The sequence below is a fragment of the Microtus pennsylvanicus genome, chromosome 10 (genome assembly GCF_037038515.1).
Source record: "Microtus pennsylvanicus isolate mMicPen1 chromosome 10, mMicPen1.hap1, whole genome shotgun sequence".
In the NCBI taxonomy this organism is placed as follows: domain Eukaryota; kingdom Metazoa; phylum Chordata; class Mammalia; order Rodentia; family Cricetidae; genus Microtus; species Microtus pennsylvanicus.
In genome coordinates, this window is record NC_134588.1 from 29,465,703 (window position 1) to 29,481,202 (window position 15,500).

At 51.4% G+C, this 15,500-nt stretch overlaps 1 protein-coding gene across 8 annotated transcripts in view; it reads right to left on the reverse strand.

Moving 5' to 3' along the window:
• The window catches only part of Ppfia4 (PPFI scaffold protein A4), a 45,818-nt gene extending 31,763 nt beyond the window's left edge, over positions 1-14,055 (reverse strand). For 4 of the 8 annotated variants that reach the window (XR_012912054.1, XR_012912051.1, XM_075988027.1 and 1 more), the window contains exons 1-3: positions 13,895-14,055; positions 3,468-4,104; positions 294-395 (exon numbers count right to left, since the gene is read on the reverse strand). Coding sequence is in view for 4 of the 8 variants with exons in the window: in XM_075988027.1 (XP_075844142.1) it covers positions 294-395; positions 3,468-3,701 (336 nt within the window). In the remaining 4 variants the exon portion in view is untranslated. Of the gene's footprint in view, positions 1-293; positions 396-3,467; positions 4,105-13,465; positions 13,615-13,894 lie in introns of those variants that run through there. The other 4 variants (XR_012912053.1, XR_012912052.1, XM_075988026.1 and 1 more) reach the window with 4 other exon arrangements.
• Between the last annotated feature and the right edge of the window lie 1,445 nt (positions 14,056-15,500).

Below are 15,500 nucleotides of genomic sequence, written 5' to 3' on the forward strand. Positions count from 1 at the left end.
GGAGGGAAGACAATGGACTTGGGCCCCGGGAGCTACAAGGCAGGGCCCACAGAGTCACAAAGTACAACACTCTCAATGAACACCAGACCCAGACCCCAGCCGGGCTGCCCTGGCCTCTTCCACAGAACTTCAACCCTGCTGAGACTAAGGAACCACAAATAAAAACCCAGTATTGGGGACTAAGTAGTTTTCCCATGACCCCAGGATGGGAGGCAGAACCCATCAAGCCAAGGTGTTTGGTCAGGGTGCACGCACACACACAGACACACACACACAGAACACCCCTTACTTACCCTTGTATTATTCCGTTCTGCTTTCAGCTCAGATATCTCTTCCTCCCGTTCCAGAAGCTGCTCCCGACACATGCTCAGCTCCCGAGTTAAAGTGGCAAATTCCTGAAAGCCCCCAAAACCCACAGTGCTTGGGATTCCCCTCCAACTGGTGCCCTGAACACTCAAATATATGGCAGGCTTTTCTCATTCGCCCCTTACTTCTATCTGCCCATGTCCCTCAAATCCCGGCCTGTCGCCGTTGCAGGGCAGGAAGCCTGCAGCTAGTGCGAGCTTCCCAAGGGGAAGCACATATTAGGATTCCAGTGAACAGGACTGCACACAGAAATGATTAAGTCACCAAGTCGGCCCTGCAAGGCCTGCCTCTCCAGCCATCAGTGACACGCTCCCTCCCACTCTGTCTTTGTAATCCTCCAGCAGCTCAGTAGCCGGCTCCTTTGGAATCATGGAGGGCAGGGCCACTGTGTGTCTGGTGGAAGGAGGCCCATACAGAGACTGACAAGAGTTAGGAAGAGAAAAGAAGGGTGCTATAAAGCTCACACGTGCATGCTTCCCAGGAAGCTCTCTGCCACCCCCTTCCCAGGACTGTGCAAGCTGCAGATGCCCGGTATAACACACGGGTTGAGAGTACACGGTCATGCAGCTCTGTGATGCAGTCCTGGCTTCTGGGAGCCCCGTTCAGTCCAGCCAGGCTTACAATCCAGCATCTGAAGGCATATACTAACTGTCCCTGCCTAGGGGAAGCTCTCCCAATCCTGCTCTTCTATGAGGATAAGCAGCTAAGGAAGAGTGTATGGCCTTAGAGTTACAGGCTCATCACATCCCACTGGTTTGATGACATCATACCAGCCCCCTCCCAAAAAAATTCTCAGATGAGTAGCTGTTCCCTGTGGCCACAGAGTCTAAACATTACTGTAGAGGCTGGACCCCACCTCTCCTCTGCAGCCCCCTTTAAACACCAAGAATTCATAACCACAGGACAAATTCTCAAAGCAGTATCCCCTTATCCCTGCAGACCAGGCAAAAAGCAGCAGAAGGAAGTGACCAGGGCCCAGAGAGCAGAGCAGGAAAAACTGAGCCCTGTTCCTTGATTACTGCCTTTCTACCAAGGCCACAGCCAAAGTGCAGGGAAGTTAAATGTCTCATTATCTGGAAGCTGAGACTGGGGCCTGATGTTGCTTTGCCCCTCAGCTTACACAAACACACACGTACACACACACACCACCTAGAGACAGGACTTGAAGGCATGCCCACACCTCATGATACCATCCCATCCCTAATGGGCTATAATGCTGTCCTCTTCTCTGCCCCAAACTAGGCAGCGACCTTCTTTCCCTACCCTAGGAAGCTGTGTCCTCCCTTTCTAGCCAATTCATCTGATAGCCATTCATCTGCCAGGAGAATCCCCCAAAGAACAATACTGTTTAGAAAGTTAAGCACAAACTCCTCCTAGTTTCAAACTCTTCTTTCCTGTCTTTTTCTGTGTACTCTAAGACCTAGCCCACCTGTGTGAGTTACTATCTCCAAACACCACGAAACTTCTAAGAGCCACACCTCCACTGACTAGGGCTCCCCTACACAGCTCACCCCTCTCCCGCCCCTAAGGAGGTCACACTCTACTTCCAAAGACTATCTGTGGGGTTGGGATTTAGCTCAGTGGGAGAGCGCTTGCCTAGCAAGCGCAAGGCCCTGGGTTTGGTCCTCAGCTTCAGAAAAAAAAAAAAAAGACAAAATACCAAAGACTATCTGTGCAGGGTTCATCCGGCTCATAGGCTCCCCAGACTCCCCAGTGGAAACATTCCTCCCTGAAAACCATCAGCTCCTTGTCAATCACTGGGGGTAGGTGACGAGAGGCACGACCCCTCTCCTTGGAAGCTTCAAATGTAAAAGGCTGGGAAGACCTGGAATCAAATCCATTTCAGCTCTCCCACAGTTAGCTATGCAGCCTTGCACATAATGCCCAGGGCTTGTGATGGACAAGGTAGGAGCAGACCACATGCCCACCACTCCTCTCCAGCAGGGTCCAGATTCTTAGAGAGAAACCATTACAAGACTCTGAACCCCTAAGTTGAACCTCAGAAATCCAGGCCCAGCCCTGGTTCTCCCTGAATTTGGAGAAAGGACCTACAGCTGAGGCTTAGGTTATCTGGCATCTCCAGGCCACCTCCCCTAATCCAAGCAGCACCCCCACTGGCTCAGGGCGGTCTGTGCCATGCATCCAAAGCCACCTCTGTCCTGAGAGAGCAGGGTGACCAAGTAGACTATGTAAGTACTGTACAGTCTGACAGACAAATCCCAGCCTCCCTGAACCTGGTGACCTGGCAGACCACAGCTTCTCCCACAAGCTGCAAGAGAGTTACACAACATGTAACTCATGTTCCTGTTCCTGTCTCGGGCCTCTACGCATCCCCACCCTACCCCAACCCCAGAACATCCACCCAATGGGTACTAAGCAGGAAGCAACTTGGATTTCCAGAGCCCATGTGGTGAAGTAGAAATAAAATAGAACAAGACAATGTCTTTGGGGTCTGGGGGTACACAACCCTCAAGCTACCACTTACTCCCTGCAAAGCAATGTGCAACTGACTGATCGCCCTAGGCTTCGGTTTCATCGCTGTCGGCACTGGCTCCACGGTGAGAGTCTGCTGAGATAATCTCTACAGATGCCTAGCCACAGAAGGTGCACAGCAAATGGTTACTAAGTTGTAGCTACTGGAGGTGTTGCTGAGGACCATGAACTGGCATGCAGGACACCTGGCTTCAAGGTTCAGCTCAGCCTACAACTATCTGTGTGAGATCTCGCTTTCATCTGTGCAGGAAGGACAGTGGAAAACATAGTCACCAAGGCCTCTCCCATCTCTGCTTTCCTTGGTTCCCGCTCCTGGCAACTCTTGGTCTCTGGTGAGAAGCTGTTAGAAATGGGGTTTCCTTCCAGTCTAGTGTGCCACCTACTGGCAGTCTGGGCTCCCTACCGTTGGCGGTCAGCACAGGATTTTCTTTCTGCATTCTCCAGGTAAAGCCAATGTAGGCAGTGGCACTTAGGGAAAGGGTTTATGCAGGAACACGGAGATAAAAACACTCTGTGAACTCCACTACCCGACACGCAAACAGATGAAGGACTGAGGCCCGAAGGTGCTGAATTCAAAGGAGCTGGGGAGGGAGAGTCTGCATTCTTACCTGGGGGAGGGCGGAGTTCAGGTGGCGCTGGAGCTGGTCTCGCTCATGAAGGGCATCCTGGAGCCGGCTCTGGGTGGCTACCAAAGTTTCCTGACTCTCCCGAAGGGACTCCAGCAACTTCTCTCGCTCATCCAGCATGTTCACCATCAGTTGCTCAAAGTTGGCGTCGGCATCGGCACCATGGGGGGGCCCCAGGGGGTCCCCCTCATTGATTGTGGGCATCACCTCACACATGATGGGGATGGACAGAGCCTCTCAGCGTCAGTTCAGGGGATGGGGAGAGCTCACAGGGTTGGCACCTGCAGAAGGACCCAGGGCATGGGTCTCAGAACAGGCAGTGCCAGGCAAGTAGACAGGTGGGTAGGGGTTGCTCCCATGGCATCAGTTGCTCTTGCTCTGAAAGAAGCCTAGGGCCTGTAGTGTCCCTGTGGAATGGAGCCAGAAGGCCTGGCTTAACCTTTCAGGGCTGGGGCTGGGTGCCCTGTGTCCCCACACAAGCGGGAGGCAGCGGAGTGTGGCCATGACAGGCTGAGCGAGCCGGGCTGGGAGGCAGCCCTTGTCTTAGACTGAGCACCAGAGCTTGGCAGAATCCCAGCTGGGTCTAGCAACACCCATGGTTTCTGGAGGGCGGTGTGGTCTGTGGGAGAAGAGAGTGCTGTGAGGACCAGCTAAAGAGAGAAGGGCATCTGGGGAGGGGCAGAGGAGGCAGGCCCCGAACCAGAGAGGGAGAGGCTGGGGGTGCTGGCACATGCCCCCTCTCAGGGCTTACTTACCTTGGTGGCACTGGTTTTCCCAAAGAGTGCACATGCCTCCTGCCTAGCCTCTGTGCCTGCAGCCCCTGCCCCCCACCCCCTGCAGCTGTCACAAGTGCAGCCGCAGTGGTTCCCCACCCACGTGGCTTGCTGGCCAAATATAGAAATGATTCAGTCAGCGGTAGGGGAGCAGCGGGCAGGCTGCCCAGAGTCCTCCTGAGACCTGAAGGTGGGAAGCGAGGAATGGGGTCTCTGGCCTCCCCCCATAGCGTCCTCTCCTACATTCAAGCCAAGGCAGGTACACAAGGGGTTAAAAGGCTTAGAGAGTGGAAGTCCCACGGAGGCTGGACTCCCACGACATGGCTGAAGTCTTGGAGAGGCACAGGCTGGGCACTGGGGCAGGCAGAGAGCCCTGACCTGCTAGGATGCTCATAATTCAGGGATGAGGCGGGCTTGTCATCACCCACTTCTGAAGTCTGCCAGCGCGAGTTTGTGCAAACCTAGTGGATTCACAGCCTCCAGCTCTTTGTTGGGGAGTGACAGAGAAGGCCCAGGTCTACATGGGGATGGGAATGCAGGTGATGCTTCCAGAGGGAGACCTTGTGCGAGGCTGCGTGCTCATGGCTAGGAATCTACTCCCTTGGCAGAGGTAATTACCTACTGCAGGTGCTAGCGGAAGTCACCAGCCAGGTCAGGAGCATATGCACAGCCCAGGGGCCCAGCGTTCACAGCAAAAGAAGACCGGACATGGAAGTTGGGATACAGCTGGGAATTCCTCTACCTACCATCATTTTCAACCTCCCTGCCAGGGGCTAGGCCACTGGCTTCATCAGTTCTCAGAGGGAGTATCTTCAGGTGGCCCATGTAAAGGCCCCAAGACCACAATGGGTACACTGGAGACCTACATAAGTGGTGCCGTCCTTCCTGCCTCACCCACCCCCTTTCTAAAGACATGGGGCAGCTGATGTATACTTCAACAGATAGAGACAGGCAGCTTGGAGGTCAAAAATCCAGTATGAGTGCGAGATCAGACACGGGCTTCCGGCTGAGCTGAGTCCATCAAAGATGGGGAGGATGGGAGCAGATAAGGAAGAGACCGAGAGGCAGCTAGAAAACCCCAGAGCTCACAGCCATTTCCAGAGGAGCCACAGCTTAAGCCAGCACCACACCCATGCACACACACACACACACACACATACATGCATCACACACACACAAACACACGCACACATATACGCACCATGCATGTGCACAAACACACACAAACACGCACACATACATGCACCATGCATGCACACACACACACGCATACACACACAGTAGGAGGGATCACATACACATCCTCCCAGATGGAAAAACAGCCATGAACTCTTCTCATGGGGATCCTTTTCGTCAGCTGGACCAAAGTGGAAAGTTGTGGTCAGGCAGCTCATGCTCCCTCTCTACTCCACCCCAGGGCAGCTGGGAACACGGGAGATGGAAGGCCACTCCACTCTGATAAGCTGCCCTAGGGAATGCTAACAAGGGCAATTCCTCCCACCCAGGGCTTCAGAGCCCTTCACCCTGAGTGCTCCAGGCCCTGAGACTGACAGGCTCCGGCCCATCTTCCCTCTCCAGACTTAACTACAGCAGAATCACATTCTCTCTGTAGCCCCACACCACCTCTTCATTTTATTTTATTTTCCAAGTGTTTCTGGAAAGCTTGAAAGAGGAGAGAAGGCTAGGTGAGAGCCCCTTAGACGTAGTCCTATGGACAAGGGCAGCTTGGGGTGCACCTCAGTGATACAGGGGTTACCTACCATGTGCAAGGCCCTGCCTGGCCTTGGTCACTAGAGCGGCATGGCAGGAGAGAAAGGGAGAGAGATGGGGGAAAGGGAGAATATTCCCAGAAGCTTGGCACCCTGCAGATGGCTTCAGGGCCAGATTCCTAGAGATCCTGCAGGACAGCACCAAGGAAGTCCAGAGCCAGACCTTAGGAAATATAGGTGCAGTTCTGCCAGCTGGATGAACTTGGGCATGGTACCACTCCTGAGGCCTGGGCTGTAAGAAGGAACCTGCACCCCTTGTTTTGCCTGGCTTTGAGGAGAAAGCACCCTACCATGGCAGAGAAGGACCTGCCTTCATATTGGGCTAAGGAACGCCTGAGGGTGGAAGTTGTAAAGCTCTTCTGTTCACGACCATGTCCCGGGATGCCACCCCTTCTCATCCGAAAAGTTTCAGGTGAGACCAGAGTGAACACTGGAAGCCGCTCGCTATTTGGTCCAACCCAGCCTCCCCAAATCCTCTTGGCCACTCTGACAACTGACAAGCCAACTTTGGAGACAGGAACCTTTTCCCAGCCTTCCTGCAAACCAGGTGCCAGGTGGCAACTCCGCTTCCTCTGGTGAAATGGCATACAGAGCTGGCTAGAGATGAGCCCAGAGAAAGGTGCCAGGCAGAAAGCCCTAGAGGACCTCGCAGGACCTCCCACCCACCCCAGTCCTTATTACACAGTGGGTGAGCAGAAGAAACTTCAGACTAGCCGCATGGGGACACCTGGTTTCTCTGGCTCCGGGGCCAGCTTTAAATAGTGCAATTATCATCTCAGCTTAGCAGAAGCTGCAACTCCCAAACTCACAGGTCTTGATTCAGAAGAGAAAGTGCCAGTCCCCAAAGCCAGCATTTGCAAGGGGCTTTGCCAGGAAGGGTGTGGGGTAGGCTGTGAACAGCAGAAGAAGGCTCAGGAGTGAGTGGGTGTGAGAGTGTGTTGAGGAGGGAGGGGTGCCTGGAAAGTAGGCCTCTGGCTTTAGAAACATTAAAGGCACCCCCATTTTCCCCTAGCAAACAGGAGGGCTGGACACTCCAGTCTGATGCCCTGGCTAGCTATATTTTCACACTGGCCTGACTCCCTACTGTCCTAACAGATGGCAGGTCCCACCACTTGCCTAGCTTAGCAAAGAATACAGCCAAGCTGCTCGGAACTATGCTCACGCCTGAGTAGACCACGATCTGGACAGAGAAGGAGCATCAGGGCAGGAGCCTCTCTAAAGCCAAAGGAATGGGAGGGGGGTCTCACATGCCCTAGACTAAGGGAGGATGGGGGTCTAAGGACATGGAAGAGGTGAACCAGAAAAATGGCAAAGGCGGTTGCCACGGTGGTGTGTAAGCATTTATCACATGCCAGAACAGCATTACTTTCACCCTCACCGTCCCTTACAGGAAGACACAATCCCTCTTCCCATGTCTCGGATATGATAACTGGGACTTGGGCTCACAGGTAAAGGGAAAACCAGGGAAAGTGGCGCAGCTAACACCAAAGGGGGTGGGTCTTCCAGGCATCTTGTCGTCCCTGAGAATGCCCTGCCACGCCCATCAGGGTGGCTGGTGACCTGTAGAGACCTAGCTTGGTTCCTCTGACATTCTCCTCAAGCCTGTGCCATCACACTCACAAAGGTGGCCATTTCCCGGCTAGCATGACCTGTCTCCAGAGCCCCACCCACACACCCAAATCCCTCAGGTGGCTCCACACAGAGTTAGAAGCCTCCCCTTCTGTCACCCACCACCAACTCACCTGCATGCACACTCTAACCACACACATTTTTCTGAGTCATAGAATCCCTTAACCCCAGTGGCACCAACAACATCTGCTCACACCGTCAGACTGCTCCCCTGTCCTTCCTTGTCAGTCAGAGCTTCTCCTCCTCTGTCCAGCTCATCACCCCAAGACCTTGCCTGACCTGTATCTTCTAATGAACTTGGATTGCCCAAGCTCATCCCATACTTCCCCCATAGAGCCTTGTCTGATCCCCTAGCAACGGAGAGGGGTACCATTTAGAGACTTGTATATATACCTCTTACTGGCGCTGGCCTTCCTTTACATCACCCAAGTGGGCAGACCCTACGTAAGAACCCTAGGCAGCTTTGGAAGCTCCAACAGCAAGTCTTCATGGGAAGAAACTGAACACACATGGGATAGTTGGGGAGATTTCTAGACATTCATACCTGATAGACTTCAAAGAACTCCAAGGAGGAAATCCTGGCCCAGAATTATGGTCATGTAACTCGCCCCCTGAAAGCTACAGTCTCTCACCAGCACCCTGGGGCCACTCCTCTACTGAAAGCAGAGTCTGGAGCAGGCTGTTCATGAGACCCTGGGAAGGCACTTCTTCTCTCTGAGCCTCAGACTCCCTCTGTGAGATGGGAGTGTCAGCTAGCAGCCCCACTTCAGACTGCTGGCAGAGGTCACCATCCAGGAAGTGTAAACACCGTTTCCTGGCCATACACATACATACGGTGTGTTAACTTACCTCACTGAAGTACTGTCTATGAAGATACTAAGTATAATTCTTATGTTTCAACCAGACAGCCAGAATGTCGGTGCAACAGAACACTAGACCTGGGACAGCTACAAAGCTGACACTAGGGTCTGTCAACCATTTTCCACACTCCAGCCATCTCCTAGAGAGCGTATATTCCCCAAGCCAAGACATAAGAATGCAGCACTGAACACAGCCCTCTGCCTCTCCAGTGCTCATCACTGACAACAATCATTCTAGGCACCTCAGACGAATCAGAGTGTTCTCAAACAGTTTTAAAAAGAAGACACAAAGCAATGTGGATGGTATATTTGGAACATAAAAAAATCTTTCAAAGCCAGGGATCTGCGCCCGACAAATGTTCAACAGGGTTCTCTGACAGGGGAAAAAAATAAATGCTCAGAGGTCACTGTATTAGTAGTGAGTCAATCTTAAGATTAGGGAGCGATCACATTGCAGCCGACCGTACTGGTCAGAGTGCTGACAGGTGTCAGGATGAGGCACAGAGTACAGAACTACTGAGAAACGCAAGCACTGTAAAAGGGGTGTGTGTGTGTGCACACGTGTGCGCGCGCATGTGTGTGTGCACGTGTGTGTGCACGTGTGTGTGTGCACGTGTATGCACGTGTGCGTGTGTGTGTGTGTGTGTGCGTGCGTGCGTGTGTGTGTGCGCGCGCACATGCATGCCTTCATGGACAAAAGCAGCATGTGTACAAGTGTTTATGAAACAAAGAATGAGGGCGTCATGTGTCTTTATGCAGTCAGATATGTGAACATGTAGTCATGAGAATGCTCGGTATATATGCGTAGCCACGTAAGAGTTAGGAGAGAATGAGAATGTGGTAAGAGTACAACACACGCCTGTAATCCCAGCACTCAGGAGGCAGAGGCAAGTGGATCTCTGTGAGTTTGAGGTCAGCCTGGTCTACAGAGCAAGTTCTAGGACAGTCAGGGCTATTATACAGAGAAACCCTGTCTCAGGGGGGGGGAAAGTATGGTCATGACGATCAGGGCCTGAGTATGTGCACAAAAGCCAGTGAGTATATAAACATTCACAAACATAAACTGTGAGTCATAAACATTGTGGTTATAATTCTACGTCAAGGCTCGTGACTCTATGCGATGGTGTGTGAGCACGTGCACAGTCATGAGAATGAGTATGTGTGGTAAAGACAGACATAGGAATCTAGGAGGCAAGAAATCTTGTATACTCCTAAAAGCGCAGTGGGGCCATGAAAGCTCACGTTTACATGTATGATCATAAATGTTCACTGTTGGTCATGAAAGAGTCTAATTGAACCTACGTGAGAATATCTGAGAGGGAAAGGAGAGAGGGGTGGGGGATGAAAAATAAACAATTCTATTTGTTCCAGTGTTCTGCCCCTTATAGGGCCAAAAGATTGAGACACACCACACTGGCCTTGTGTGAGCTGAGGTCATAGAAATGGGCCCAACCCTCCCTTTGACTACTTCGATCTATTGGGGATGCATTGCAGGGTCTCTAAGCACGGGTCTCTGTGTCCATGAGAGAAGGCTGGTTCACCCCATGTTACCTCTCAGAATGTCAATTAGCATGGGCCAGCCTTAGTCAATATCAGACAGCAGGCTTCCCAGCTGTCCATCAGCCCTGCTCTTCTGAGCCAAACATGGAAAAGCGCTCTTCCAAAGCAGCCACCATGGTCCATGGTACCCATCACCTTCCACCCTACCACCACCGCCACCCCACCACCTGTAGCCACACACTCCCCATCCTGTGTTCTCTTCACATCTTACTTAGGAATAGGAACTCAGTGCCACACGAGGGAACTTCCATCGTTTTGTGCAAGTTTTTCTTAAAAGTGGATGGAAACCTATTTCCCCTCTGGAAAGACGATAGTCTATGTGAAAACAATGGTTATGGAGGTACATCGATGTGCACACAACTGCACAGCTGCAATACTGGCACTTGAGTATGAGGGCAGAAAGGTCAAAAATTCAAGGTTTTTCCCAACTGCACAGCAAAGTTTAAGGCTAGTCTGTGCTACATGAAACCCTATTAAACACACATGCACTCATAATTTATAAGACTTCAACTCACTGGCTGGACAAGATAGCAATAAAGGCCTCTAAATACAAACCAGCTACTTTATCTGACAATTAAAACATTATTTCAAAACTGGGCATGGTGGCACATACCTTTGATCTCAGCGCTCAGGAGACAGAAGCAGGTGGATCTCATCTACATGCGGCTAACAACTATCTATACTCCAGTTCTGGGGTATCCAATGCCACCTTCTGCTTCCACAGGCACCAGGGACACCTGGTACATAGTTATATCATACAAGCAAAGCACCCACACACAATAAATTTAAATTTTTTAAACTTTTAAAAATTATTTGAGTGCTTTTTTAAATTGCCATACAACAACATGTTACACAGTTCAATAATTAATAAAATATGCATATATAAGTTGCACCATATCTATACATTTGTTGTATCATTCAAGGTCATGAACCCAAACCTAAATATTCTGCTTTATGACAGATTTAGGAATTTCCATGTCATCTACTGCCAATTCGCCCAACGAAATGTAACAGTGTGGTACTGCATCCCAACACTTCTCTGCTGCAAGTTAAATATCTTAATTGCAAGGAGATCCTGCTTCACAGAACCCAGGGGACCAGACGACGGATGACTTCAATTCAATACTCACTCAAAGAGTACTGTTACAGGTAGAGAAAACGCATAAGGTCCATCACAGGCTTCTTGGGAGAATCCCATACAGGGTAGCATTTGAGCAGCTTGGGGTCTAGCCTGGGGTCAGCGCTGAGCATCACCTCTGGAGTAGGAGGAGCAACTGAAGGTCTCAGAGAAAGTGACCCGAAGCCGAGGCCTCTCAGTCCCTAACTGAAAGGCACGCTGCTGCCCTGGGCTAGAAGCGGCCTCAACTCTCATATAATTCTCCCTTAGAGCCCTTGTGCCAGCACTGTTCCCCTACCAGTTCTACCTCACTGACATTCTCAGTTCCTTAAGGCCCCTTCCCACTTCAGCAATACGGAGCCCTTCTCAGACTGAAGAATTCGGACAGGTCGCGGTCCTCAGCACAGGACCACAGCCCCTCTGAGTGAGGGTTCTTTACTCTGCTGGCCACCCCAAGTGCCACACTCCTGTGAGCCAGCACCGTATGCCCTCCAGAGCTAATTATAGATCAGTGAGCTAGCAGGCGGGGGGGGAGGGGGGGGGGCGGGGGTAGGGGGACAGATGGTGACTTACGTGGTTGCAATACACACTTGTCTCTCCCTCTGTCTGACCCCACTCCCTCTTCTCCATTTCTTCCGGTTTCTTATGTAGGACCCACATGTGGGACTCTGGCGGATTTTTCTCTCTCCGTCTTCCTTACTCCTCATTTCCAGCACATACATCTGCACAAGCACACACATGCACACCAGGCAGGTGAACACACACACAGCCTCTCTGCGCTGCTCAGTCAGCATGGCACACCTTGTTCATAAAGCAAATCCTCTACCAACTTCATACAACACAGCTCTCTGAGGCCCGGGGAGAGTCTTTCTGGCGTAGCAAGGCCTTGCTAACTATCCTATCTCTTAGAGCTCCTTTGGTACCCAGCTGCCTGGCCCTTCTGAGCCTTCAACCTCCCAGGCCAACTACCCATCTTCTCCCCAGCTATCTATCCCATCTTACTATCCTCGGAGGCTCAGAAAGATCCCACAGCAAACCTCATAAACTCCTTCCAGTGCTAAGATTTCAGCCATCAACTCAGAAGGGACCCAAGAGCCCGCCTGCCCCTACTCTGTCCCTCTGATCCTTCCTTCACAAGCCAGTCGCTGGGCAGAGCCCATATACTTCCATCATGTCATACTCAGCAGCACAGACCCAAACACCTCCAGATGAGAACTCCCCTCATGGCAATCGCCCATACCCACGCATTTTCCGGAGACAGTGTCTCCTACTGCACAGTGTCTAGGCCCTCACAGCCCTAATAACCAATGTGCTGTCCCTCATCTCATTACTTTGAGACATCATTTATCTCGGGAAGCCTCCTCAAACCTTAGCACAAAATCTAAGAAAATAGCCAATGAAAATCATTCAAGCTTTTTTTTACTTAAGACTATATGACCAGCTAACGTGGTGATAGGGGTTCTGCGGGTTGAAATCCAGTTGGGGTCTTTTTGCTGTAGGGGTGGTGGTTTTTTGTTTTGTTTTGTTTTCCCTGTCAATTAGCAGTGTAACTAAATTATACACGGGAGGATAGTGCCTAATACTTGTGCTACTTCGGCTATCATTCACTTGCTCCATGGTCCTAAACTGCTTTGGATGACCAAGTAGTTAGCAAGGTGTCTGGCACATAGTAGGTGCCCAATAAATGTTTACTCGATATTGAACAAAGTGCCAAGTGCCAATCCCAACTCTGGAAAGGGCTGCAGGGAGTCCCTGAAACCTGGCTCCAGGGGCAGCCTCCTCCAGCTCACACCAGGAGGGAATCATCAGGCTAAGCACAGCCCCCTTAACCACTTGCTCTCCACGAACAAGTACTGAAGAGCTGCCTCAACTCTCCCTCCTCTCCAACACATCTCTCTTCAAAGGTGACATCAGCACCTACTGGCACTTAGTCCTAGATCCCTCCTCCTTCTCAAAGAAACCACCTACAACACATATCCAGGTCCTCCAGCCCGACATCCCTTCCTACCCGCCATAAAAGCTTCAATAAGCTTGCTGGGAAATACCCCTACTGTGTTCACTAACCAGCCCCTCACCCCCAACCCACACCAGTTTAGGAATCTCTATTACGAATGTCTCTTCCTGTTGCGCCCACCCTTATCCCCACCCCCACCCTGGCCTCGGGCTGGCCATTCCTTCCACCCCACCGCCCCAGCACTGCGGAGATGGGGGGCATCTCTGGTACGGGCTGACACCCTGACAGTTCCAGGAATGCAGAGCTGACAATAGTTACCAAGGGCGTAAAGAGGCACGCAGGGAGGATGAAGACCCCCGGGAGGAACGAAGAAGACCTCAGCCTCACAAGCGCTCGCCCAAAGGAGCAGAGTTGGCCCCCAAGCCCAGACGCGCTTTTGCTCTGACTCCTGGAGAGGATGTGGGGGCGCAGTCTACCCGGCTGCCCCCTCCCAGGAAGCCGATGGAGCTGAGGAAGAACTCCACGCCCTCCCTGCAAAATGGGCATCGACCCCCATCCTCATCCCCAAGGGCACAGGGCACAGGAAAGGCGAGGGGCGACGAAACCCGCGCCCCGCAGAGACACATCCAGACCAGAAGAGGCTGTTTCCTAAGGCGCACTAACAGAGACTCCTCCTCAAACTGTGCAGGGGAGCTGGAGCTGGGGAAAGGGGAATCCTTTCCCGCGGAGTGGGCTGTGGACGCTCACCTGCGTGGAATCGCGGAAGGCCCAGCGGCAGCAGGGCGCCGCCCCCGACCTCGGCAGCGCCAGGCGTCCTAGAGGCAAGCGCGCAAAGGTAGCTGCAGCCTCCGCCGCCTAGTACCCGGCCTCTAGGACCCGCCCCCTTCCTCCGTGGATACCCCGGACCCACCCCCTAAGGGCGGAGCCTGGCCGCCTCTCCCAAGGCCACGCCCCCCCACACCCGGGCGCTGCCTAGACCGGGTTCACACGTGACGAGGGCGCTGCTTTGATGCTGTGCGCCATCTTGGTTGGGCCTGAGAGGGCAGGGCCAGCATTTTATCTGCTAGGTGTTTAGGCCTCAGGACTGAGAATGCAGAGCACAGCCTACGGCTTCTAACCCCTGAATCCACCTTCCCAAGTCTAACCTCTTCCCTAAATGGCCAGCCGTTTGTCACCTTTCACACCTGTTCTCTCCCACACGTCTTTAAATGGAGACACTGGAAACCCAGCTACTCTTATAGTATGTGCTGCAGTAAATTATGACTTGCTTTTAGGCATGTGACTGTCCTAGCACTGTTACTATAAAATGAAGTGTTGTCTATGATACATACATCCTATGAAAACACGCTCATATGCCAAAATTCTGATTTTAGCTAAACCGATTTTCCTGAATTGTTCCCTTTCCCTGCCCCCGTGGCTATTAATGTATCTTTCCCATCTGGTTTGTGAAGTTTCCTTACAGTGCCTACTCAAATCCTTTACAAATACCCCATAAGCACTGTTATAAGTGTGAAGTACTGGTCGTGGGTGTGGGGTTTGTTTGGTTTTGGTTTTTTTGGGGGGTGGGAGGTTCGAGACAGGGTTCTGTGCAGCCCTCTCACTCTGTAAACCGGTATAGCCTGGTTGTCCTGGAACTCACTCTGTAGACCAGGCTGACCCAAACTCAGATCCACCTGTCTGTACCTCCACCTCCCAAGTGCTGGCGTGAGCAACCAGGGCCCAGCAGTGACGAACCGCTGTATACATGCAATGTGCAGTTACAGATCTATGCACATCCTGCAACAGCAATGTCTATAAAGGCTGTAGCTGGGATCAGTTAACAGCCTTTCATTCACTTTCTCCCAATATATTCAACATAGTCTTTGCATCTTTAAAGAAAGGCAAGGAAATATAATTCCGATGGGGTTTGGGAGAAGCTAAACTTGTATTCTTTTTTTGACCCTTTGAACAAGAACATATATATAGACAACATGTATATATCATACATGTGTATATGTATGTACATATATAGCATATTTGTATATACATCTATATATGTACATCTATAACATATGTATATAAATATATACATATTTCAAGAAGCAAAAATTATTAGTTTTTAGACCTAGAGTCTACAAAGTTTCAATTGTCCTCCTGGTGGTCTAGTGCTTACCAAAAGGCAATCCTTGAGACTCTTCAGATCCTGTAATTAACAAAACATGAACAATGCCAGAAAAGGCAACTCAGTCAATGCTGAGAAGGCTGAAGCTATGGCAACCATGAAAAATCACTTTACCAAGTGTTGGCAATGTGTTATGAAAACAGCAGAGGCAGTAACTTCAAAGGCAGAATATAGTATCTATGATCATACTAT